This window comes from Lampris incognitus, chromosome 10 (genome assembly GCF_029633865.1).
Source record: "Lampris incognitus isolate fLamInc1 chromosome 10, fLamInc1.hap2, whole genome shotgun sequence".
In the NCBI taxonomy this organism is placed as follows: domain Eukaryota; kingdom Metazoa; phylum Chordata; class Actinopteri; order Lampriformes; family Lampridae; genus Lampris; species Lampris incognitus.
Window position 1 is genome coordinate 5627754 of NC_079220.1, and position 26581 is coordinate 5654334.

Genomic DNA, 26581 nt, shown 5'->3' on the forward strand with positions numbered 1-26581 from the left:
AGACAGGTCTCCTACCCCTGTGATTTGAAGAACTGCAGCAGCATGGGGTCTGTGTTCAGCCTCTGCGCTACGGTCTTGGCCACCTGACAGCAGAGAAGAGGGAGTTAGTTATCGAGAGTTAGAGAGTCAGGCGAGTAAAATTTTACACAAAGAAGTACAATCCTGAGTATTTATATGAATACAAATGCCTTTTTTTTTATACTGCTGACTCAAGACGATGATTCATCTGTGAATATTCTAATCATGAATGCCTTTTGTTCTTGCTTGTTTTGATGGCTACTGTGGTGTTGGACTCTTCCTCAGAAAACGATACAGGATAGTGTGTTCACTGCAGAAGACGACAGGTAGTGTTGAGCTAGAAGAAGAAGTGAAGCTGTTGTATCTAAAGCCTCCTACAGACTGAGATTTTAGCGATCCTATAAATTTACTGCGAGCCACGCTGTATGATATGGATCTAATAAACTTGGGTATGACATCAAGTTTGATGTATGTAGACTGTATGATGATAACACAGGAGAATAAGGACCCGGTTGTGGCTGGGAAAAACAGGCCCACTTGGGATGCCAGTTTTGCAGAGAACTTGAGGTAAGTATTTATTAGTGCCTAACGTTACTAGAATTTAGCTACCGTTAGCATTTAGCGTCTACTGTTATGATCTGTCTTTTCCCACCGACACACACTACATATACAAACGAAATGTGTTGACTACTGCAATGTTTTAAGCTCTGCAATGTCTTCACAGAGAGAAACACACCAGCAAAGATTCTGCGTCACGTCATTTCATGCTGCATTTCTATTGGTTGGTTAGTAGACGTAGGTCATAGCAGCAGTCACATTGTGAGATCCAGCCATCCATCCATTATCTGAACTGCCTATCCTGCAAACCCCAACACAGAGGACGACCTGGGACGACCCACCGAGGTTGGACTACCCCAGGGCTCGAACCCAGGACCTTCTTGCTGTGAGGCGACTGCACTAACCACTGCGCCGCCACATTGTGAGATGGTCATCCTAAATTTCCACTGTCAGACTTCTGTCCCAGTTTATCTTCAGTCACAAGACTGTAATAACGGCCGTCGTTGAACCCGTCTCACAGTGTGATGTAGGACCACCATTTTGGAGCCACGACCAAAGATATTGCCACGTTTAGTCATCTTTCGTCTGAGCTGGCCCAAATTCGCACAATGTATACCGGCCTTTACAAGCAGATAGAAAAAGCTGGGAGAAGATCTTTACCAACAGATTGTACAATGTCAGCAAGTTAAACTCGGGTTCAGCCATGTTTTTTTGGTTTGGCAGTGGGGAAGGCGCTGACACAGCAGCACTGGTAACTTAGTAATTTTGAATGGATCGCTGGGAATTCCTATGACTCAGCAAAGATATCAGCCATCTCCAGGTCTGTCACTTTTTACCGAACTAAAGAAAGCCAGTGCTTCTTGGAACTGAACCATTTCATCCGTACTGGTTATGACAGCTTCTCTACACACACACTGAACGCCATGTGCTCTTAAACAGGGAGCCTTCTGAGAGCATCTCCTCACTGTTCAGGCTTACTTTTCTTATTTTCAAATGGAAATGCCGCTGGCACCGAGCGCTTAGCAAGGCTTGTGGTTTAAAATATCTCTACTTAGGTTGAGTGATGGGCATGACCAGTGCTTCCCACAAGGCTCAAGAGTTGATCGCTTAAGTGTTGATGAGTAAAAATGAAGCACCCGGTGGAGACAGGCTTAAAGCTGAGTCGTTTTCCCAAACTAGACTCATTCTACCGTCATGAGCACCTTAGTCCGGCTATCTAAAAGCACCACAGTGGCCCAGTGGTTAGTGTTGTTGCCCCACAGGAAGGTCCTGGGTTCGAACCCCAGGCCATCCCAGGTCCTTTCTGTGTGTAGTTTGCATGTTCTTCTCATTCCATTGCACTCGGGACTTGTACTTGTGTGTACGTCACAAATAAAAACTCTTGAATTTTGAATCTAAACGACAAGAGGCCAGAACTCGTCACCTGCTCTGAAAGACGTCCTTCACAATGCAATTCCCACAGTTACTGGATTGCTACCAGATACGGGAAAGAGACCTGTTTTGTTGATAGATTACCACATGACACAAATAACCTGTGACCTTCAGGGTCAATTTCAAATCCACCTGTCACCTCGCTCATTTCATGTGTCCTGCATTTGGACAAACAGTTGGGAAGACTCGTGTTGTCATTTTGCCAAAATTGTGACTTCATGCTGACACCAGCCCAAGTATTGTGGTTTCAGCATTCAAATGACACAATGGAACCAACCTGAAACAATTATGTATCGCCTAAAATTGATTTCAGCTTCCATAACTAATCTTATGTGAAGACTTTATGGGAATTGTATTTTTTCCTGTTCATTTAGAATGCTTGCTGTGGTTTAGTGGTCAAGATTTCAAAAAACTATTAAAAAAAGAGTGACCATATCATTGGAGGACCGTTTAAGCCTCAACTCAGGTGACTCTACCTGAAAGTAGTTCATGCGGTTGGAGAGCGTGACCACAAAGCCGGGGTCGTTGTGTATGGTTTTGTCACAGAAAATGACGTCTACCCGATGGTAGAGGTCCCGGAAGTAATCCTTGGCTGTGGGCAGCTCACTGCTGTCATTCTCTGGGTCGTCCCTGAAGGGAAAAGAAAAAAAGTGAGAGGGGAGGTGGTGGAAGGTGTGTGTGTATAATTAAGAAAGGGGATTGTAGAGTGAACACGCTGTAGACAAATCCTCTTAACCTCGTCAGACTGGACAAAGGCGTCCTGACTCACTCCCAGACTGCTGCTAGTCTCACCCTTACAAAGACACCCCCCCCACCCAAACAACACGCAACACACACACACACACACACGCACGCTTTCTTGGAATTAACCGCCTTGGTTTCAGTTATTTCTCTGGTATTTCATCAGAAAACACCGAACATGGATCTCCCTGATCTCGCCACCTCCCTTATGATTGTCATGTACGAAAGAGCTAAGTCTCTCTGCTCTCACAGGAGGAGAAATACAGGAAGAATACAGTGTGTCTCTGTATCCCCATCTTACCGTGTCCCTGCCTGTCAATTTATGTTCCTCTTTTTCATCCTTTTGCCCCTCCCATTTACGAGTCGCTCATTCTATTTCCATCACACACACTCACTTCTGGAAGACGATGATGTCTCCGTCCATTAGCTCGTCCAGAGCCTTATCCAGAGAGACGTCATAGTCTTGTATCCGCTCTGTTAGGCTGGGCTTTACTTCCTGTGGGAAGATTCAGTCAGCGAGAATCTGCAACAGCATCAACTTGGCTGACAACTGTCTTCTCAGGCGAAAACGAGAATATAAAATAGTTTTGACTGCACAAGGAAAAACTGTCTGCTTGTTCTTGTCAAAGAAAATTAAATTTGACCATCATGGTAAGAAAAGGAAAGAGAGGGTGGGAAAGAAGTGATTTTATTTAAATGGTTCACCTCATAGAGGATAAGGCTAGTTTCCTGCTGAAAACCTGCTCTCTCGCACATGACCGGCAACAGGTCTCCTGTTTAGAGACAAAAAAACAACACACAATTTATCACAGTAAGTTGAATCTGTTCATCTGGACACAACGTTTGAGAGAGAAACGTTTCTCTCTCAGTAAGTGTTGTGTCCAGATGAACTGATTCAAGTTTCTGTGATTTTTCTTACCTGGATTATTGAGCATGCACAAAAACATACAATTAATGATAATAATTAAAAAAAAAACAAAAAAACACAAAGGGCGAAGTTGACCCCTCCTCCCATTTTTAAACCCATTACAAAAACTGACATACAGAAAACTCAAGTGTCAACCTAAAACAAATTAACCAGTGCTTAGAGCTTAAATGAAACTATGTGCAAATATATATATAAATATATTCTTTTTTTGTGTGTGGATTCCCCCCCCCCTTTTCTCCCCCGTTTAATCCAGCCAATTACCCCACTCTTATGAGCTGTCCCGGTTGCTGCTCCACCTCCTCTGCCGATCCCGGCAGGGCTACAGACTACCACATGCCTCCTCTGATACATGTGGAGTCACCAGCCGCTTCTTTTCACCTCACAGTGAGGTGTTTCACCAGGGGGACGTAGCGCGTGGGAGGAACCCGCTATTCCCTCCAGAACAGGTGCCCCGACCAACCAGAGGAGGTGCTAGTGCAACAACTAGGACACACACCCACATCCGGCTTCCCACCTGCAGACACAGCCAATTGTCTGTAGGACGCCCGACGAAGCCGGAGGTAACACGGGGATTCAAACCAGCGATCCCTCTGTTGGTAGGCAACGGAATAGACCGCCATGCTACCCAGACGCCCAAACTATGTGCAAATATGCTTGTGTACACACTTACGTATTTTGCAGGATATAGGTGTGTAGATATGTCCACAATAATTTAAGCTTCTGGTTTTGGGATCATACATCTTCAAGAACAGCATGACGTCATCTGGGGAGAGAGGAGAATGATAACCATCATTTCAAGTGGGGGTCAATGACTTGCTGTTTGTGAGTTCAACTGCCTTTAACTTCCATGACTGAGCTGGTTACTACGATTACAACTTATCAAGACTAACCGGGCTGGTTATCGTTCATGGGAAAGTTTCCATAAGACTACATTAGGCCCAATGATCAGGTTTTTAATGAATCGTGCTACAGTAGACATTATGTGCTCGGAGGCAGGCTGCCGCTGATTTATCCACCATAGCCATCATTACTGCACTACAAAAAACAGAAAATACTTTCCATTTAAGTGGAGCTCCTGACCCTAACAACTTCACTGTTGGTTGAGCTCAACTGCCTATTAATCGATAGTATATTTGTAAAACTTCTGTCAATTTGAAATCATGTGACTCTGGTAAGTCGCGCCCACATATTTTAATAAGAAATATCGATATCTGGTGGCGGTGTATCGATAACGTATCGCAACAGGAAGTAATACAATATATTCCCATATCGATATTTTGTCCCACCCCTAGTTACCATCGTTACTGGGTGAGTCAGTCAGCTCGAAGTACCACATTACCCCCCAAAAAAACACATCAGTTTAAACTAAAACCAGTACCAGGCAGCTTGCGTGTTTGTGTGCGAGACTCACGGTCTTTGTCGAACTTGGGTAACGTGGCCCCGCTGGCAGCCATCTCTGGATCCACCGTCTCCAGGAATATTGTCCAAGGGTTCTCGTTGTCACTCAAGTCGATCATCTGACAGACAAAGACACACACTTTAGAAAGTGTCATGAAATGCCCTTTTAAACTGTCGCAATAACTACTAGCACTGAACATATGTCAAGTAGGACAGACGTAAACCAAAATTTCACAGGTCAACAACTGACACACAACCAACCAGTTTACAAAAGATGATGAATCAGTTTTTGTTTTGTTTTTTTGACGCCCTACCCCAAAAACTTGGTTCACACTCACGGACTTCTGCAAAAAGTGATCACAGCAACCCGATTGTCTACCGGGAGCTTTCATAAAACGGCAGATGTTGGCAAAAGTGCCGTGTGTCCACTAAATGTCTACTTGAATTTGCTTGTCTCTTCTACTTTGATCTGTAGTTGTTGACATATCTGAACAAAAGCGGGACGCACTCAGGTAGCAATAACACACAGCCCCTTTATCCCAACAACAGGTCAACAGACAAGATGACACTTACAGATTTGTTGCAGTCGGCCTCGTAGTCAAGCATGGCGGGGCGCTTGGTTCCGTTGCTCCGGGCCTGCATGGGCCACAGCCTCATTTGGTCCTGTGGGAAACCCTGCAGCACATCAATAATACACACACACACTCAGACTGGGCCACACACACGCTCTGAGGCTGGGCAACACACACTCAGACGACACATGCACACACTGACTGGGTCATCCATGCCAAAGATGGCGCACGCACACACACCTAGACGACATACATGCTTATACTTTGATTGGGAAAACGGACACACCAGGGTTTAGAGGTGGGCAGATGATTCTCTGTTGACACGGTAAAAACTGCAGTCCGATTTCATGCCGACGTTCTGGATATTATGCACCATAGTAACTCGTGACCCACATGGAATCTGCGTCTAGAATTTTTTGTGCAATCACTGTGACACTTTACTACCATCCCTCGCAAATACATTGAAAACAAATGGCGTCATTCACAGAAGGCCATGAAAGAGGGAAAAACCTGATTGGATGTCTGTTAATGATGACCAGCGTTTCCTGTTTTTTTCCCTCCCCGCCATGGAAAAACAGATTAAAGACTTGAGTCTGCGAGATTCACGTTTTGTAAATAAAGACAGGAGCAGGACGTGGCCATCAGGGATGGCAGTAAGTTAACATTGCGCTACTTGGGAGGCAATGACTTTTCAGCATCTTGTGACTTCTCCTGGGGAAAAGGAAGTAATGATACTGACACACGTCTTGATGCATGCTCAATAATCCAGGTAAGGAAATCCCAGAAAGGATGTCTCCCTGCCTGCCACCCAATGACTGCTGGGATAGGCTCCAGCATCCCCGCGACCCTGAGCAGGGTAAGCGGTTTGGATAATGGATGGACGGAAATCCCAGCAAGTTGAATCAGTTCATCTGGACATAACATTTATTGGGAGAAACGTTTCATCACTCATCTAAGTGACTCTTCTTTAAGAAACGCTTGCAGCGTCTGGGTGGCGTAGCGGCCTTATTCCTTTGCCTACCAACAAGGGGCTCACCGGATCGAATCCCTGTGTTACCTCCGGCTTGGTCGGGCGTCCCTACAGACACAATTGGTCATGTCTGTGGGTGGGAAGCCAGATGTGGGTATGTGTCCTGGTCGCTGCACTAGCGCCCCCTCTGGTCGGTCAGGGCACCTGTTCGGGAAGGAGGGGGAACTGGGAGGAATAACGTGATCCTCCTGCATGCGCCTCACTGTCAGGGGAAAAGAAGCAGCTGGTGACTCCACATTTATCGGAGGAGGCATGTGGTAGTCTGCAGCCCCCCCCCCCCCTCCCCGGATCGACAGAGGGCGTGGAACGGCGACCAGGACGGCTCGGAAGAGTGGGGTAATTGGCCGGATACAATTGGGGAGAAGGGGGGGTCCACAAAAAAAAAAAAGAAAAAAAGACTTGATCTCATCTGGTATTTTGTTATATGGTCTGGAGACGGTGGCACTGACGAAAAGACAGGAGGTGGAGCTGGAGGTGGCAGAGTTGAAGATGCTAAGATTTTCATTGGGAGTGACGAAGAAGGACAGGATTAGGAACGAGTATATTAGCGGGACCGCTCAGGTTGGACGGTTTGGAGACAAAGCAAGAGGCAAGATTGAGATGGTTTGGATATGTGTGGAGGAGAGATGCTGGATATATTGGGAGAAGGATGCTGAATATGGAGCTGCCAGGGAAGAGGAGAAGAGGAAGGCCAAAGAGGAGGTTTATGGATGTGGTGAGGGAGGACATGCAGGTGGCTTGTGTGACAAGAGGAAGATGCAGAGGACAGGAAGAGATGGAAACGGATCATCTGCTGTGACGACCCCTAACGGGAACAGCCGAAAGTAGTAGTAGTAGCAGTAGTAGATCATCTTGTATTTTGGGTATCGTAATATCATGATATGACATAAGTGTGGTTTTTTTCCTGGTTTTAAAAGCTGCATTACAGTAAAGAGATTCAATTTTCCAAACTTAAAAGACTATTTGAGCTGTTACATTACTTGCCTCTTCCTGTTTGGACATCATATCCACATTACTAATAAGTGTTTATCAAAAATGTCATAGTGTAAACATTTTGTGAGAGCACTAACAGTCATTTCAACAATTTTGTCAAAATATCAATAGAGGTATTCAGTCAAAAATATCGTGATATCCAATTTTCTCCATACAATTTTGGCCTGAAAGCGGCTTAAGACTAGGAGTTCAAGGTAGTTTCATTGCCCAAGAAAACACGTTAACACCAAAACACACACACACACACACACACACACACACACACACACACACACACACACACTCACACTCACACTCACACTCTGTGTCCTTCTCACTCACCATGGTCTGGGAGAGGTTCTGGACAAACTCTTGAAGCGTGGAGCTCTTCAGGACTTTGAAGACCGTGTACTTCACCTTCTCCTCATCGTACATGTCATTACCCTGATGACCACAAAACTGGTCCTCTGTCACCATCTGTAGAGGAAGAGTGAAAGAGGGATGAGGGGAGGAAAAATGTCATCAACAGAAAGAGCATGAAAACCCTGAAAAGGAACTCCCACAAAGCTGAACCAGTTCATCTGGACACAACGTTTAGTGGGAGAAACATTTCATCACTCATCTAGTAAGTGACTTCATCAGTCTCAACTGACTGCAGGTATCCCCCAACCTTATAAGCAACATGGTTGCATAATGACCGAAATCAATGATCGGTTTCATATACAAATTGCCGTGACCATTAACTAGAGTTACAACGGCCATGTGTACTGATCAGATAATTGGGGAATAGTTGCGATCATAGCATTGTAAAATGGTGACAGATGTACTCTTAGCCTCCCCCTGGTTCAGGGATGCTCATTCTCTCTTCACAGATGGCCTCTTTTGACTCCCCGTTCAAACCAGCGTTCCTCCCTATTAAGGATGTGCACATCCTCATCCTTGAAAGATGGCCACTGGCCTGTAGATGGTGTAGACTGCGGAGTCCTGGCCTGACAAGGTATCTCTCCTGTGTTGTGCCATCCTATTCACCAGCAACTGTTTGGTTTCCCCAATGTAAAAGTCATGGCAATCGTCCCGGCACTTAACAGCGTACACTATATTGCCCTGTTTGTGCCAGGGAACCTGATCCTTGGGGTGGACCGAATTCTGGCACGGCGTGTTTTGGGGTTTGAAAGCAACGGGAGACACAGTGTTTGGAAAATATGTGTCTAAACTGTTCTGACACTCCCGCCACATACGGAATCACCACTGGTTTATGATTAGACAGCTGTTGTCCTCCTCTCTTCGATTGGCTGGTGCACTGTTTGGGCGTTGTCCTGGCTTTGACAAATATCCAGTTAGGATAACCACACGTAACCAGGGTCTGTTTAATGTGGGATTTCTCCCCTCCCCCAGCTGCTGTGTCATGGGGACGTTGTCAGCTCAGTGGTTCAGCGTCCTGATGACTCCTAGTTTGTGCTCCAGTGGATGATGAGAGTCAAACCTTAAGTACTGATTAGTATGTGTTGGTTTACGGTAAACTTCAACAATCAAATGTCCCCCATCACCAATTGCAATTTCACAGTATAAGAAGGCTAAACTGCTGTTTTTCACATCCTCCCTAGTGAACCTGATGTGGTCGTTCAGAGTTAATGTGGTCGGTGAAACGTGGTACATCCTGAGATTTAATTTTGACCCAGGTGTCGTCCACAAATCTGAACCAATGGTGAGGTGATGTCCCTGGATAGGACATCAGAGCCCTCTTTTCCACTTCTTCAACACTTAAGTTGGCCACTACAGGTGAAACTGAGGAACCCATAGCACACCAGTGTTTCTGCCTATAGTACTTCCCCCTGTATATGAAATACGTGTACTGAAGACACAGAGTACATCTGTCACCACCTTATAATGCTGTGATTGCAAATATTATTGAGTGTGCATCAAGACACTTGAAAAGGAAGATGACTGCTTACAACGGGAGGAGGAAGACTACAGTGTAGGGTCTCTGTTCTCTTAATTCAGCTCTCTGCTTTTCTGCCCGTATAACAGAAAAATGGTGCCTCATCTTGTTTGCCGTTGTTCTTTCCTACCTGTATGATCTTATTATAACCAAAGAAGCACATCTGTTTCTAATTCCTAGCCAGAATATTATTTAAACCAAAGTCTCTGGTTTCCTACTGTACTTTCAAATCAGTCTAATTTTTTTAGAGGCAGGTCAATTGGTCACAGAACAAATTAAGGCAGCTCCGACGATGCTTAAATCATAAAACAGTTCATTTAATATATGCTGGCTGCCCCGGTTGCATTTGGCCGAGTTGTTTTAGTTGCCTGAACATGACCCCAACTTTAACCAAATCTTTACTGAAGATCCTTTGTTAGACAAATGCCATGTCGTGAACGCTGACAAAATAAAATAATCTGCATTACGGATTTGTGTGCTGCTTGAGGAACAGTTAAGTATTCATCTAAACCTACTGACGTGGACCACTACCAAAGACTCTTAAGGTTTGCACACAATTTCAATTTCTAGTTTCCCCACTTTTGTTCCAGACGTTACTATGTAAGCCAAAGTGTTAGATAATGGCTTGTTTGATAAGATCTATACTATAAAATATTAGTGTACGCTAAACTCCCTTTGGCTGTTCCCCAACATAAAAAACATAACAGGTGAACTATTGGCAATACATCAACACCAAAATGGCTGCCAAAAAAATGTACGTATGCTATTTAGAAATTCCAATGAAAAGAAAGGAGAGGAAATTGTGTATCACTGAGCTGAAAGTGAAGATGTTCTCATTTACAGGTCATGTACAGGTCATAGAGGTGGAATGTAAGGAAACAGGAGAAACTGGCTGACAATTTTAATTAGGGCTGTGTATTGGCGAGAATCTGGCGATACGATACGTATCACGACACAGGGGTTACGAGTCAATATATGGTGATATATTGCGATACTGTAATGCGATATATTGCGGTTTCATAGGCCTGTGTTCTTTGTGCTTATGCTACTTCCTGTCTCAGTTTACGTTGTTGGGTTGGAGTGGAAGAGTCAAATGGCTGAAGATAGATTACAACCCTTATCTAGCGGTCGTGGGGTTACACACAACACAAAACGTTTGTCACGAATCTTCACATGTAAACAATAAATAAAAAATCAAAAAATCGATATAGTGGTTTTGAGAATCGATACAGTATCACAAAAGATAATATCACGATACTCGAGTGTAGCGATATTTTCTTACACCCCTAATTTTAATACAACTGACCAATAGAAAGTGAGTCTAAGAAGTACTGACCAAACTTTTCAAACATTTCATATGGGGAGAAAACGGGGGAGACTCCATAAATTTCTTAATGATAAAACCCAAATAATCAGACTACAATTCAGTTCTTTAAATCAACACTTTTAAAAGTCTTAGGAGGAAAAAAAAAAAAAGGCTTTGCTCCCACCTTGTCATCTGGTTAAGAATTCAGGAAGGTGGGAAACTGCTTAGGAGTGTCCCTACCTGGACCTGCATGTAGAGATGAGCCTCCTGGCGCTCCTTCCTCTTCTGTGCCTCCACCCGCTTCTCCTCCTGCAGACGCTCCACCAGCTGCTGGGGAATGTCCACATCCGTCACCGGCTGGAGCACCTCGCCTGGGAGACGAAGGGAGGTGCAGATCAGTCAGGGGATGCATGACGCCGCGGTTCAAACCTCCGTTTTCTCATTCATACCGAGTACTTTATTTCACTACAGGATTTTGATTTCTGTTGTCCCACAATGTAGCATCTGCTTTTGCAGATTTACCAGCCAAACTGAATTTTTTTTAATCTATTTAATCATTTCTAATATGTTAAAATGAGTTTAATTTTGTTGAGCAAAACTTAAATTAAAATTGACAGCTGTTTGCTGAGTTTTTAGGAAAGGTGTGAAAAAACATAGGGCAAAGATTCTTCTTCTTTTTTTTTAATAAAGATGAACTGGTCATCATTTTCGTTTAGAAAAGCGAATATTGATTTCACTCTCATTAGCTCAATGACAAACTTTTCCCAGCGCAGTTTTTTGCAGAAAAATAAGCACTGGTTTGCTATATCGATTGGAGAAAAGTTCAATCATGTCTGGCCGTCACATTTTTCCAAATCCTGCTCGGAACTTAATTTTAAATGAGTTATTAACTCGTTTTCACCAATTAGGAAGTTTTTTGAAACACATTTTCTGTTAGTTTTTTCATCAACAAAAACAATACTGAAAAAGGACCTCCACATCATGGCTGGTTCCCCTGCCAAAGCAAATGTCACAGGACATGTATTCAAACCAGTGACCTTCCAGAAGGAAATGGCTGCTCCAACCTAGCCCCTACACACAGGCAGTTACAGCCAATCACTTACTGAGTTTGGACTCGCGGATGTAGACCAACATGTAAGCGTTGGTACAGTGTCGAACGGAGAGGTCATCATCGTGCCCACCATAGTTGTGCTCGATGGCCTCCTCCTTGGTGCATCGGGACACTACGTCATCATCGAACTTACACCACTGGGGGGAAGGGGGGGGGGACAGAGAGAGCAGGAGAAAGAGATGGTGGTGGGGGGGTGCCAGGAAGTGAGAAGGGGAACAAGGAGTGAAGCACAAGGCACTTAAGACAACCATTAGAGTAGCGTCATTCAGCAGATGCTTCAAACACATGAGCTCAAACGTGGTTTTCATCAGAACCACCACCATTTCAACCTCGGTATCTATGCAACAACAGTTACGCTTTACTCAAGGCTCCACAATGACATGGCCACCATGCAACGTTAGTACTGGGCGATACGGAAAATACTACCATCCCCATAATTATAGGACATTTTACACAATATTGATATAAATCACAAAATCTGCTTGGATATGCAAAAACACCAGGTTTAAGAATACAACTGCGGTTCATCACACTGAACTGTTTGATAATGTAAATAATAACTTCAAACCAAAACCAATTTACAGATAGTATTCGCTCAAATATTTCAGACCTCATTTTGCGAAAAATATCATTCAATAGATTTTCATCGTCATCATTTATTTCAACAAGAAATGTCGCTACATCACAACAACATCCAAATTTCCTCCTGAGAAAATACCACTGACAGACGATAAACGGATAATACTGAATTATCTGTTTATGATAATACTGACTGAAACAGTTTTTTACCCATTCCGGATTGGCTTATGAAAACTTAAATGAATTAATACAGTAGATGGATGAAAATCATCACTCTGAACCATGCTCTTACCGTTTCCTATACAAGCCACAGAGGTTAGTTTGTACTCAAATTCACCTTTGGGTGCAAACTACCTTTTTTTGCCAAATTAATTTCTACGACAGATTGTGAGACTCCAGATAAAAGACATCAGGTAAAATCGGCTGATGAACTTTGAAAAAAAATCATCTGCCAGACGAATTTTCACTTGCTGGTTGGTGATTTATATCCCCACTCTAACAACGAACATCACAAAAGACACTTCAGAATCACTGAAACTGTTCAAAAGTTGTCATTTACATGAAAAATGTGTTAATCGCAGACAATCAGAAGCACTACAGGACAACCAGTAAGAAAGCAAGATGTCGCAACTAAGAAGAATGTGTCCATCATAATTACGCTTTTCTGACATTGTGAAGTAAGACAAGAAACGGACGTAGCACCTCAAACATACAAAATGACTGGCTGAGAAAGGTTCCAGCTGTGTTGGGTGTCCCACCAATTCCAGCTGTGACGCCGACGAGTGACACATTTCGAATGTTCTACAGCCTGACTTTCAACACTCCACAACGGGGATGTAACAACACACTCAACTCACCAGTCAATATGATTCACGATACTGGATTCATAATACGAGTTTCTCACCATGTTTTTACCAAAATGAGACTGAAGACAGATTATGACTGAAAAAGATTCCTTTATTTCTCTGACAAAAATCTACAGAAACATATTTTCTCTTATCTGAACTAATCTAAACTGCCGTGGGCCGGGGGAAACGATGTGTCATTTCATTTCATGAGCGCAAGTGTGTGAAATGAAACGACAAATAAAGTGTTTCTGATCCCAATCTCTTCTCTATCAAATTAAAAAACCCTTTTTTTATTTCTGCAGTAGGTTATTAACTATGCAGAACAGTGCATATTTCCTTTTCTTTGTAAGTGAAAGTCTTTTGTCTTAAATAAATTTAAAAAAAAAAACTAAATTGAATTTTAAAACGCATCCCAATCCAAATAAATAAATGAATAATACAAATAAAGAAAATCTCCTCAGATAAACAAAGGCTTAGCCTGTGTTCCCAGCTCGGCATTTACATGTTCTGTTTTTTTGTTAAGGAATATCGGCATATCCACATTTTCAGGCAGCAGCTGAGATGGACGTTCAGAATGCCCCACCTGTGGCCGCCATGTCTTTGTGCCTTGATAAAGCTACTGATGCCAGTGACGACGTCCAATAAGTGACCTCAAAAGTGGATAGCGCCCTCTGTTATTTAAAAAGCGTATCACGATTCATTTTTAATTTCACCGATTGGAATCATCACATATTTGTATCAGGAATTTACTGTCTCGCGAAGTATTGTTGCATTCCTACACCACAATCCAAGCCAAAATGCAGTTACATAATTATTGTTGGTGAATTTTGGAGTAAAAAAAAAAGGTTCTCACTATTGGCTCCTTGACACTCACTTTGCCGTCTCCTTTGGGGTTGAGATAGACGACGTAGTGGCCTCCGTGGTTGTCTCCGCTGTGCACAAGCACAGCGTGCAGAATGTAGTTGGCTGGGTCCTTGGAGTCCGGCTTCTGGAGGAACTCATCCAGAGGGAGCTGCTCTGGGAACTCAAACCTGGAGGGGGAGGCAAAGCCAGGAATGTCAAGGTAGGTAAAGGTGGAGGACAGGATGGGATGAATGAAGAGGGACGACAAGAAATGAAGGAGAGGTGATGGGAATAGAAGGGCAGACATGAGGTACGGGAAACGAGGCGAGAGTGAAGGTTATCGGGGGGTATGAAAAGCAGGTGAGAGATGGATTTGAGGTAGGTACAAAAGAAAGGAAGAAAGAAAGAGGTAGGGTGGATGGGTAGGTAAGGAGCGGGAGAGGAAGGAAGGCAGAGGGCACAACATGGATTGTGGGTAAAGAGGAAGCATAGCGAGAGAAAGAGAGAGCAAGAAAGTCAGCCTAGGCATGATGTATGTTCACCTGCCACTCCATGCCCACGTACTGTATATGTGTGTATTTGAGTGTGCATGCATCTTTGTGTGACCATGTGAGGTCCTAAGGGGTCCAGGTCCCTGTGGCACCATCACAAGGATGACTCAGAGACTACACACATGGAAAATGGCTGTGCTGTGCATGCGTCCCAGTTAATCTCAAACTTAGGCTTGCTTCACTCCGACACCATTTCATTAACATACACATTATTCAGTTTGTGTGTGTGACATACGTGTGTGTGTCTGTATGTCAAGAGTGTGTATATCCTGCAGTGTCACGTTATCCCAGTGGGGTGTTAAAACACTATTAACTCCAACAGAGCACCACACGGACTTACACTGCCTGAAGGAAACACACACGCTCAATGACTCATTTTCTAATTGTCCCAGAGCAAGGGGTTAGGCTAGGTCGGGTCCTGGTGCTGGAAATAGACTCCTCCTTCACAGAGTATACAGACCAGCTGCCTAAAAATAGACTGAGTCCTTTTTGTTCCGTTATGAACCAAACATTCTGGAAATAGATGGCCACTTTATGTTATGTATTACGAACCAAACAGAATGGAAATAGACTGGGCCTTTGTGTTATGTTATGTATGATGAACCAGTTCTTATTTGATAACTTTAGATGATTGGACCACCTAGCAGAAAACTATGTTCATGTTGTGTAGCATGCATGCTTGTCTAACTTAAGGTTAACTGTGAGTGTGTGTGTGTCTGTGTGTGAGAGAGAGAGAGAATGTGTGTGTGTGTGTGTGTGTGTGTGTGTGTGTGTGTGTGCAGGTGTTGTGTAAGTGTTTGAAAGAGTATAAAGCAGAGAAATGTTGAGAGTGAGGGGTAAGCGTGTCCCACCTGTCATTGATCTTGATGTTCTGGTCGGTCTGGGGGTCGTACATGAACCTCATCAGCTGAAGGTGAAGGATAGGAGGGAAGGTCAAGAACTTCACCCCCTTCTCTGCTTCCTGGAACCCATGAAAACATTTTTGGATGACTACTTGTTGGACATTCCCATTATCCACAACCTTTCACTGAACATGCATGCTTCTCTTTTTTCAGCAACACCCTGCTTCACGTTCACACCAGGGAGCTGCAGCTGGAGCAAAATGGACAAGCATAGCTTGCCCAAGGGCTCTTAAATAGTAGCTGTTGAGTTGAGGTCTTTTCAGATGGCAAGCGACTAGGGGGGGTCACGATTCTCCAAATCCACGATTCGATTTGTATTTTAAGGTCACGATTCAATTTAAACTTCTTATTTTCAGCACTGGTGGCTATTCCACTGTTAGACTATCGAGTCTTGATTTTTAAAGCTCAACAGCTCATTAGTTTTATGCCCGACAACTGTCATTTACATTTTCAAATTCTTCTTTAAAAAGATGGGCTACATGGTATCAAGAGTGATATAACCCCCTTTTTTTTGTGGCATTTTCCACCTTTATTTGATAAAATCAGTTCATTTCGATCGATTTAGAATCGAAATTGTGTCACCCTTACAGGCAACCCCTACTGGCCGTCCTGCCTGCCCCCCATGTGAAGGAAAAAGGATTCCCCTCACCTGCCTGCTTCTCTCACGTAGTACTCATGGTGACAGTGACAACAATGCACGGAAGCACAACATGGCCAGAATACGTCCACTTGGGTCTCCCCTTTACCAGTGACTTTCTTTTCTTTTTCCCCACCCCTTTTTCTCCCCAGTTGTACTTGGCCAATTACCCTACTCTTCCCATCCGGCTTCCCACCTGCAGACACAGCCAATTGTGTCTGTAGAGACGCCCGACCAAGCCGGGGAGATTCGCACCGCCGACCCCCGTGTTGGTAGACAACGGAATAGACCGTTACGCTACCCGGCTCCCTACCAGCGACTTTCTATTGCCTCCAACACTCTCTATGATCACTTTTGTGCTTCAATACAGCTGAACACACACAGTACAGGCATGTTCACTGACATCCGTTTCTACAGTCACACTTTGAATCAGGGTCACGCAATGCTAACCAAGGCTAATGTAGTGGTTAAACTGGTCAATTTCGCGATGAAATCCTGTGTTGCGGCCAAAATAGCTCGGAACTAGTCAACTTGGAGATGGGCAGGCATGTGTGAGAAGTGAGCACACACGCGACATCTTGACGGGGCCATGCCCGCTGGCCCCTCCGCATCTCAACCCATCCACGCCGCACTGCTTGCCTGCCTTCACCCCTACAAAATGAATGGCATCTGAGCGGTTGTCACTTGCCTTCTGAAAACCCCTTCATCAGTCTTCTCTTCCAGCCAGACTTGGCACCCAATGCCTTCAGGATACTGAACCCCCAACCTGAATCCTTTGTCCGAACCGTAAACTTATTTTAAGATCAATCTTAACCCAAACTACAAACGTTTAACAGGTTCTCCTTTAAACCTAAATATTGGCTGGAGTGACACTGCCAAGGGATGTAGATCAAGGTGGATGAGTTGCCATTTCATTGACTTACCCACACCAAGTTGGATTTTTTTTTCCAAAAATTGGGAAACGATGATTTAAAAAAATAGAGAAATAAAAATGGGGCATCTGGGTAGCGTAGCAGTCTATTCCATTGCCTACCAACAAGGAGATCGCCAGTTCAAATCCCCCTGTTACCTCTGGCTTGGTCGGGCATCCCTACAGACACAATTGGCCGTGTCTGCGGGTGGGTATGTGTCCTGGTCGTTGCATTAGCACCTCCTCTGGTCGGTCGGGGCACCTGTTCAGGGGGGAGGGGGAACTGGGGGGAATAGCGTGATCCTCCCATGTGCTACGTCCCCCTGGCAAAACTCCTCACTGTCAGGTGAAAAGAAGCGGCTGGTGACTCCACATGTATCGGAGGAGGCATGTGGTAGTCTGCAGCGCCCCGTGGATCAGCAGAGGAGTGGAGCAACAACCGGGATGGCTTGGAAGAATGGGGTAATTGGCCAAGTACAATTGGGGGGAAAAAGGCCCAAAGAAAAAAAAAAAACAAAAACAAAAATAATACTTGGTTTTTCATGCAGTCAGTACCAGACCTCACCTGCAGGCCGTGTTCTCCCGCATCATATTTGTTGTCTCCATCCAACTGCTCGGTTGCCACGTAGTCTTTGAAGGACTCAAAGACTGCAGAAAAAGGGAGAAAGAAAGACAGGGAATCAAGATAACCTCCAGCTATGAGCTCCTTCTGCCACATCAGCTTGCTAGCCACAACAATTTACTTCAATTCTTCTTTGAACCCCACACTAGCTGCATTCTTCTTTCTCACTTGGATGCTAAAGAGAGGATGTAAAATGCATCAGCATCTGCTGGGAGGGCCCTACCTGTCAGTAACTGTTAAAATGAGCAACTACGAAAATGTTCATGGTTTGGACTTAACAATAAATGCACGTGAAACTTTGGACTGTGGGAGGAAACCGGAGCACCCGGAGGAAACCCACGCAGACACGGGGAGAAAATGCAAACTTCACACAGAGGACGACCTGGGACGACCCCCAAGTCTGGACTACCCCAAAGCTCGAACCCAGGACCTACTTGATGTGAGGTGACTGCGCTAACCACTGCGCCACCGTGCCGCCTGTCCAAAGACATGTAGGTCAGGTGAATCGGCCATACTAAATAAATTGCCCCTAGGTATGAATGTGTGTGTGTGTATGTTGGCCCTGTGTGATGGCCTGGTGGCTTGTCGAGGGTGTCTCCCCGCCTGCTACCCAATGACCGCTGGGGTAGGCTCCAGCATCCCCGCAACCGTAAGCGGCTCGGATAATGGATGGATGGATGGATGGCATGTGAAACTTGAGGATTTATATGGTTTAATGTTAAAGCATTCTTTTCCATATAATTAAAAAGTAAAACATTATTGTGTGGTTGTGAACGAACGGCAGCTAGCTGAGAAACAGGTGAGAGTAAGTTGTTACTCACTGTTCTTCTTTCCTTTTATGCTGAGCTGGATGTCATAGTAGTCCTCTATCCGCTCTGACCGGTAGTCGACGTGCTTACACTGGATATACGACTGCAAATAGAGATGAAACAAAAAATATATAAAAACACACACACAAATTAGCTGCAACATCTAGCTTATATAGGGAAACGCGTCTGTGTCCCTGAAAAACGACTCATTACATCGTGCTGTAATGAATCACCAGCAGTGATCCTTGTCTGACAGTGAAGACTAGGTGAGCCCCGCTGTGTAATAGGTTCATGGTGTATTGTACTGATGTAGCTTTGAAATGAGGGGAAAAAAAATACTTCGGTATCTTTTTTCTCTTGTTCCCGGAGTAATGATGGGTAACAAATTTTGTTTTAAAGCACATCGTACTGCCTGTATCACATCATTAAAGTTGGAACGCTTAGGCAGGGCAGCCACGTTCAAAACTTGGAATGAGAAAACAAAATGCCAACTATGTGTCTGTTCTGGTTCAATGAGGACATGGTAAACAAGCTATAAAACTAAACTTGAAGCTTGATATCCAGTTCGTCATACATTTAAAATATTTTCAGAATGACCACACTCCACCGTAAAGTATAGAAATGCGTGGGATCTACAAGGTCAAAAAAGTTCTGCAACTATCTCCCACAAAATCTCCCTTGCTACAAAGACGCTCTGAATCTCAAGTGGACTTACCAATAAATAAAAGGTTAAATAGAAAAAAATTAAAAATAATTAAAATTACATGAACTATCGATAACTATTTCTTTCTTCTCATCAATAACGCTAAAGGGCAACTTTTCAGGGCAAGTTAAAGAGTAGAAAGTGAAGAGAGAAAACAAGAAGGAGGATAGAGAAAGATATAGAGGCACAGAGACAGGTGGAGAGAGAGAAAACATACCACCATCTTTCCTCTGAAGAGCTTAGGGATGGTTCCCTCAACACAGGTGCCTTTCATTTTGTTCTCCACATTGTCCAGGAGCTGCAAAACACACACACACACACACACACACACTTGAATTACTCAGTCAGGGATACACACTTCCTGTGAGATCAGTTATGAGGCCAGTACTCACCACTCTGCATAGCTCCTGCACATCATGTTGCATGAAACTGTCTAGTGTCTCCCATCTACAAGCAGAAAAAAATAACTTTGGACATCATTACAAAGTGCATGACAAACAAAGACAGATAACAAACTGATGAATAAATAAAAACACGTCCGGGTAGCATAGTGGTCTATTCCGTTGCCAACCAACACAGGGATTGCAGGTTCAAATCCCTGTTACCTCCGGCTTGGTCAGGCGTCCCTACAGACACAATTGGCCGTGTCTGTGGGTGGGAAGCCGGATGTGGGTATGTGTCCTGGTCGCTGCACTAGTGCCTTCTCTGGTCAGTCGGGGCGCTTGTTCGGGGGGGGGGGCACTGGGGGGGGAATAGCGTGATCCTCCCATGTGCTACGTCCCCCTGGTGAAACTCCTCACTGTCCGGTGAAAAGAAGCGGCTGGCGACTCCACATGTATGGGAGGAGGCACGTGGTAGTCTGCAGCCCTCCCCGGATTGGCAGAGGGGGCGGAGCAGCGACTGGGACGACTCGAAAGAGTGGGGTAATTGGCCAAGTACAATTGGTGAGAAAAATCCAAAAAGAAAGAAGAAAAATAAATAAATAAAAACCATTACTTAAGGGTGGAGGAGTAGGACACCTGTCCATGTGGTTGACTGAGAGGACCAAATTAAAAAGCTTCTGGTTGTTGGCCAACTTTGAAGCCCAGCCCTGATAAAATATAAAAGCACAGCACCGGCCACTGCAATGTCAAATTTCACAGGCATTCGCAACACTGTCGATGGGGGAGTCACTATGACATCCTCTAATAAACCTAACAATCCTTGAGGAATCCCTGCCATTCAGGTATAATTAAATTAGAATAAAAAGGCACTACGGTTGTTGTGTGGGTCTGGTCTAAGCTCTAGTTCCATCTGACAATGGACAAAATAAAACGAAAGGTCCACCATCAAGAAAGGGTCATGCATGTGCGTGTGTCCAGATGCTTTACCCAAAGGACTTTGTGAGTTTCTTGGTGCCAACAGGCTTGTCGCTATGCTGTAGCTCATAGAAGACCCTCTGCAGCGCCAGGGGCACGCTCTTGGACGAGTCGTCTCCTTCTGTGGGCATCATGTACACCGCCTAGGAACGAGGGTAGGAGTTAAAAACAAGTGTACGCACGTACATACATAAAATTGTCCCGGGTTACCACACTATCTCCAACTAGTAAATGCAACACGTCTTTTCCCCGCCAGGGTTGAGACTGCTGGGAGTCCCTGGTAACCACAGGAGTCAGTCAGTGAGGAGTAATTTAAATTAGTCACTACTTGTACTATTTATCACAGAATGCAGGAAAACGTTCTGATGTCTGGGGGAAGTCCCCTTAACCGTCAACTTGTTAAATAAATTGTTCATTGCAGAATAAAGGAAACCATTCACCAGCAATATGAACACAGAAAAGCCCCACACACACATAACACACTCCAAGATAACACAATTCACTCAGGTCAGAGGATTAAATCTTAGGGGTTTTTCAAACCTAGAGTCTGGTTTGCTTTGGTCCGAGTCAGTGAATGAGTTGCTACTTTGTTGCATTTTCCCTTTGGTTCATTTAAAGCAAACCAAAATGTATCAACGAAAGCCATATGGGAGCCATCACTCCGTTCATTGGTCAGAAATCTCATGGGGAGGCATCCAGGTAGTGTAGCGGTCTATTCCATTGCCCACCAACATGGGGCTCTCCGGTTCAAATCCCTGTGTTACCTCCGGCTTGGTCGGGCATCTCTACAGACACAATTGGCTGTGTCCTGGTCGCTGCACTAGCGCCTTCTCTGGTCGGACGGGCCGCCTGTTGGGGGGGGAATAGCATGATCCTCCCACGTGCTACGTCCCCCTGGTGAAACTCCTCACTGTCAAGTGAAAAGAAGCGGCTGGCGACTCCACATGTATAGAAGGAGGCATGTGGTAGTCTGCAGCCCTCCCCGGCTCGGCAGAGGGGGTGGAGCAGCAATCGGTACAACTCGAAAAATAGGGTATTTGGTCAAGTCCAATTGGGGAGAAAAAGGGAAAAAAAAAAAGAAAGAAAGAAAGAAAAAGAAATCTCGTGGGGTTGGCGGGTGTAGAGAGGAGTTTGTTTTTCTTCCGGGATAGCCATCCATAATGAACCATTGGCAGAATCGGCATTTGTTCATAACTGCGGTCATCGTTTGGGCCATATACCAAGCCAACATAGGCAAATTTGAATGCACTTCAAGGTAACATCTAAAGAACAATGTGTTGCTTCAAATTACACAAAGAAGACATGCTGCCTTCAGTCGGCTGAAGAGGAGAAGGGAGCACATATAACAGCATTCTACCCTTCAAACTGTTAAACCAAAGATGAGTCAGAGGAACTATTATGACTTGCCATAGATGGTTAAACAATAATGCACAGTGCAGCTGGTGACGGGAACTGGTTTAATCCAGAAAATGCACAACGCGTCCTGCAGTTGGGTCAGACGTAGGTCGGATCACATTCTTACCACAAACAAACCATACCAGAGTTTAACCGGACCGAGATCACCTCTTCGACAAAACCGGACCGAGACCACCTCTTCAACAAGGTCTCGGTCCAGTTGTTTTGGTCCGCACCCGAGTGCAATTGCTGTGTTCACACCTGCCCAAACAAACCGCACCATGGGGGTAAACGCTCCAGGGTTCGATTCAACTGAACTAAACAAGGCAGGTGTGTAAACGCCCTGAGACATTTGTAGCTAACTGAAGAGTGATCTCTGTACCACAGGTAAGCACAATAAGGGCACAATAAGGACAACATGTGCACCCCCCCCCAAACCGTACCCGTCGTAGCTGGTTGGTAAAGAAGAGTGTCTGTAGCAGGCTGTTCATGTAGCAGGTAGCGCCCTGGTTTTTCAGCCCCACATAGCCTGTGTGCTTCTTGGAGTCCCAACTGTGGATGGTGAAACAGATGAACAAACAAGCAGGGGTTACATTTCACACTCCTTAAACGCGAGTACAAAGTGGTCTCGCAACCACATTCAACAGACGACTTATGTCCCTTTTCCACATCATGGTACTGGCCTGACTCGACTTTTTCAGTTTCCATTACTGGAAAGTACCGGCATTTTGGTAACTGTTACCACTATTCTGGTACCACCTTTGTCGAGGTTCCAAAAAAACTGGAGCAGGTACCAAAATCAATGCAGACCAGCTACACTGAGGGGGTCCTGTTACGGTAATGGAAAACGACACTCTGCAAGTCAAGTCGAGCTGAGCCGGTACCATGTAGTGGAAATGGGGGCATTAGCGTAGGCTTCTCATTTTTTCTCCCTAAAGAGCGCTAGTGAAGCCCTGATACTAATACAGACAAGAGGAGGTGAATTCAGAATTCGCATCAGAGCTTTTCTCCTTCATTTCATTAAGTAGCCCCCCCCTGTTACTTTCCCCTCAAACTTTCCCCTGAAAAAGCTCTAAATTCAGCAAATAAGGAGCCTGCTATAGTCTATATGGAACCACACCATCTCAAAGGCAGTCTATACATCATAAATAAACAGCTTAATGGATAAACTGACAGAAGGACAGACTGGTATCAGATAAATAAATTCTCTGGGGGCATGACTGCAGTCATGCAACTGATTCTTTAACCAACAGCTTTCTGGCCTGCAGAGCATCAGCAAGACACACAGGGAGTAACCAGCAGGCTCTAGTGGCAGAAACCCAACCAGAGCTATATTCAAGAGACATGGAGGAAAACTGGAGGCTACGTACGCCACTCCATGTGGGGCATCTGCCTGGACGTAGACTTCGAAAGAGACTTTGTCATCATCAACAAAGCCCCTCTCGGGATCGGTCACATCCTAAGACAAAAAACAAAACAAACAAAACTCAGTTACACATGGCTACTATTTCAAGATCAACAACAACCCATGCAAAGAAGTTATTCTAATGTCGCAGGAGCTTTGTGCGTTATTAGCCATTAACCACGTTCAAGCATCTACATTTCCCTTTCCTCCACCTACAAAACTATGCATTAGGGCTGAATAGTGGGAAAAACATTCTTTTTCCTTTTTGATATATATATATATATATATATATATATATATATAGAGCGCAAATGACGAGTAGCAGCTGATGAGTGCGAGACGCACGAAACAGGCCTGTACTATGCATTAAAACTTTCTTTCCCGCATCTGTATTGCTCTATATCCCAGTCTTAAAAAATAAAAAGGTAGTTACATAATTTCACCCAATATATGCAGCTTTTACGGTTGTCACGATATTAGCTTTTCATTATGTGATTATTGTAGGCAAAAGAACTCACAGTAACGATATAATCGTGACATCTATAGAAAATTTGAAAAAAAAGAAAGAAAAAAAAAAGCTATCAGTCAAATTCATCTTTAACTTTGTTTAATGTCCGGGTAGAGTAGCGGTCTATTCCGTTGTCTTCTAACACGGCGATCGCTGGTTTGAATCCCCGTGTTACCTCTGGCTTGGTTGGGTGTCCCTACAGACAAAATTGGCCGTGTCTGCGGGTGAGAAGCCAGATGTGGGTATGTGTCCTGGTTGCTGCACTAGCGCCTCCCCTGGCCGGTCGGAGCGCCTGTTCATGTGCTACGTCCCCATGGCGCAACTCCTCACTGTCAGGTGAAAAGAAGCGGCTGGTGACTCCACATGTATCAGAGGAGGCATGTGGTAGTCTGCAGCCCTCCCCAGATCAGCAGAGGGGGTAGAGCAGCGACCAGGATGGCTCGAAAGAGTGGGGTAATTGGCCAGATACAATTGGGGGAAAAGGGGGGGGGGGTCCCCCCAAAAAAACAAAACTCAGTGGTAGTAGCTGGCTAGTGTAGCGGTTTGACCGAGTTTAAACGGGTCTGACTCAATGTCAAACCCCACACAGGATACATGCATTCAGAACACACATGACCCCTGGTTACTTTTTATAGTGGTGCAAGGCCTGGGTAAGCTGACAAAGTAGAGGTCTAACTTCTTCCTGCTCTTTACTCGCTGGCATCAGTCACCATACTGACTTGTGCAACTCATCATAAGGGAACATAAGGGGCTGGTCTTTCCGAAAGCAGGTAAATCAGAGCCATGGTGACAGGACTGGTAGGTGTGTGGAGGTGAGTGAAAACAGACTGATAGCTGGAAACCTATTTCTTATTATTCATAACAACATAATTTTGGCAATCGCCAAACTAGTTAACTGCAGCGTCATATCAGGTGTTTGTGTGTGTGTGGGGGGGGGCAATTGAGGAGGGAGACAAAGCGAGAATGGGAAAAAAAGGAAATGATTTAAGAGGCGCTGGATTATTTACACGACATTATCATATGTGTACTATTAACATACCAATATTTCATTTGTAAATATCAGGGTTATCGTCAATACTGGTATATCGTGACACCTCTAGTGGCTTTCAACTTTCAAAGCTCATGAGTAAAGAATTTATCCCTCCAGCAATGATTACATTGATTTTAGAAGAAAAATAGACAGCCATCAAATCAGACTAAACTATATCATTTGTCAGATGTGCAAGAATTTTTTTTCTTCAAGGCCTCATAAAAAAGTGGACCTTGCTAAATTTCATTTCCTATCACTCATTAAGAGTTTTAGTTTAATATGACTAATGGACCAAACATGCCTTATATTGCATCCTTTTGCAATGTCACTATTGCACATGTCCATACCGCGATGCTGATTCTGAAATTATATATTGTTCAGCTGTACAATCTGTCAATCTATCCCATCCCTGTCAGACCTCAGGATTCAAGTTGTCCGGTTCTTATTTCATACACCCATCTATTGCTTTCTTTCCCTTTGTCCCTTGTGATCATACCATCTTCACTAATGGGACATCAACCTGGATTAGCCTGTGTCATTTTTTTCTCATAATAAAAATCATGAATCCATTCTCCAACCTTGCAACATCCATCACCCTTCTTTTAATCCACCCGTCTATGCACTCATAGTTTAGGATATTGAATCCAGAGTAGCCCTAGTCATGATACTGCTGTTGAAGGATGTACCTACATATCGTCACCTTCTTAAAATAATGGCCTAAGTCATATTTTCAAGTTTTTCAAAAAACAGAATAAACTGAAACAAAATTTGTCAGTTTATTCTGGCAGGGAAGGAGCCTGAGCTGGTGCGAGAAGTGGAGCGGTACCAACTAGACATAGAATACACTGAAACTGAAACAAAATTTGTCCGTTTATTCTGTTTTTTGAAAAACTTGAAAATATGACTTGGGCCATTATTTTAAGAAGGTGACGATATGTTTTCATCTGACACACACACTTGTCTTATTTGTAGGTAAATGTTTGCATCCCCCTACTATCAACTTGCTCTTATGCATTTTACATAGGAAATGTGATGCACAAATAAAATTTGACTGATTACCACCAGTCACACGACTGCTTCTTGTACTGCTTTAGATTCCAGCAGATCAGTTTGATGACCATCTTTTGGAAGTAGCAAGCTAGCAATTCCGGTTGTCCATTCTTCTTGTCCCCTCCATCATACCCCTTCCATTCCCTTACTGATCTATATAAATTTATTTTTTAAACCCCACTCCACTCACTCTCCCTTTCTTTTGTACTCACACTCCAGGACATGAAGTTGGAGAAGCCCCAGTCATTCTCCTTGTGGAAGAAGAGGTGACTGATCCTGCGGCTGAAGGACTTTTCGTCATCTTTGTAATTGATTATCTTGAGCATGGCCTGGGCGTGGCATGACCATGACCTGTAACACGATCAAGGAGGCAGGAGACAACTGTTATGAACAGCCCATGTGTACAGGTCTCTAGACCACATTGCTT

The 26581-nt window shown here is 44.3% G+C and overlaps 1 protein-coding gene across 1 annotated transcript in view; it reads right to left on the bottom strand.

Annotated features, from left to right (window-relative positions):
- Nucleotides 1-11: 11 nt before the first annotated feature.
- usp7 (ubiquitin specific peptidase 7 (herpes virus-associated)) overlaps nt 12-26581 on the bottom strand; it is a 33670-nt gene continuing 7100 nt past the window's right edge. The window contains exons 4-23 of the mRNA XM_056287627.1: nt 26367-26505; nt 23532-23620; nt 22605-22713; nt 20779-20909; nt 19801-19855; nt 19626-19706; nt 18718-18808; nt 17840-17922; nt 15677-15786; nt 14285-14462; nt 11997-12141; nt 11134-11264; nt 7991-8125; nt 5648-5737; nt 5088-5193; nt 4347-4439; nt 3454-3521; nt 3144-3244; nt 2484-2637; nt 12-83 (exon numbers count right to left, since the gene is read on the bottom strand). Of these exons, the coding sequence (XP_056143602.1) occupies nt 12-83; nt 2484-2637; nt 3144-3244; nt 3454-3521; nt 4347-4439; nt 5088-5193; nt 5648-5737; nt 7991-8125; nt 11134-11264; nt 11997-12141; nt 14285-14462; nt 15677-15786; nt 17840-17922; nt 18718-18808; nt 19626-19706; nt 19801-19855; nt 20779-20909; nt 22605-22713; nt 23532-23620; nt 26367-26505 (2161 nt within the window). The remainder of the gene's footprint in view (nt 84-2483; nt 2638-3143; nt 3245-3453; nt 3522-4346; nt 4440-5087; nt 5194-5647; nt 5738-7990; nt 8126-11133; nt 11265-11996; nt 12142-14284; nt 14463-15676; nt 15787-17839; nt 17923-18717; nt 18809-19625; nt 19707-19800; nt 19856-20778; nt 20910-22604; nt 22714-23531; nt 23621-26366; nt 26506-26581) is intronic.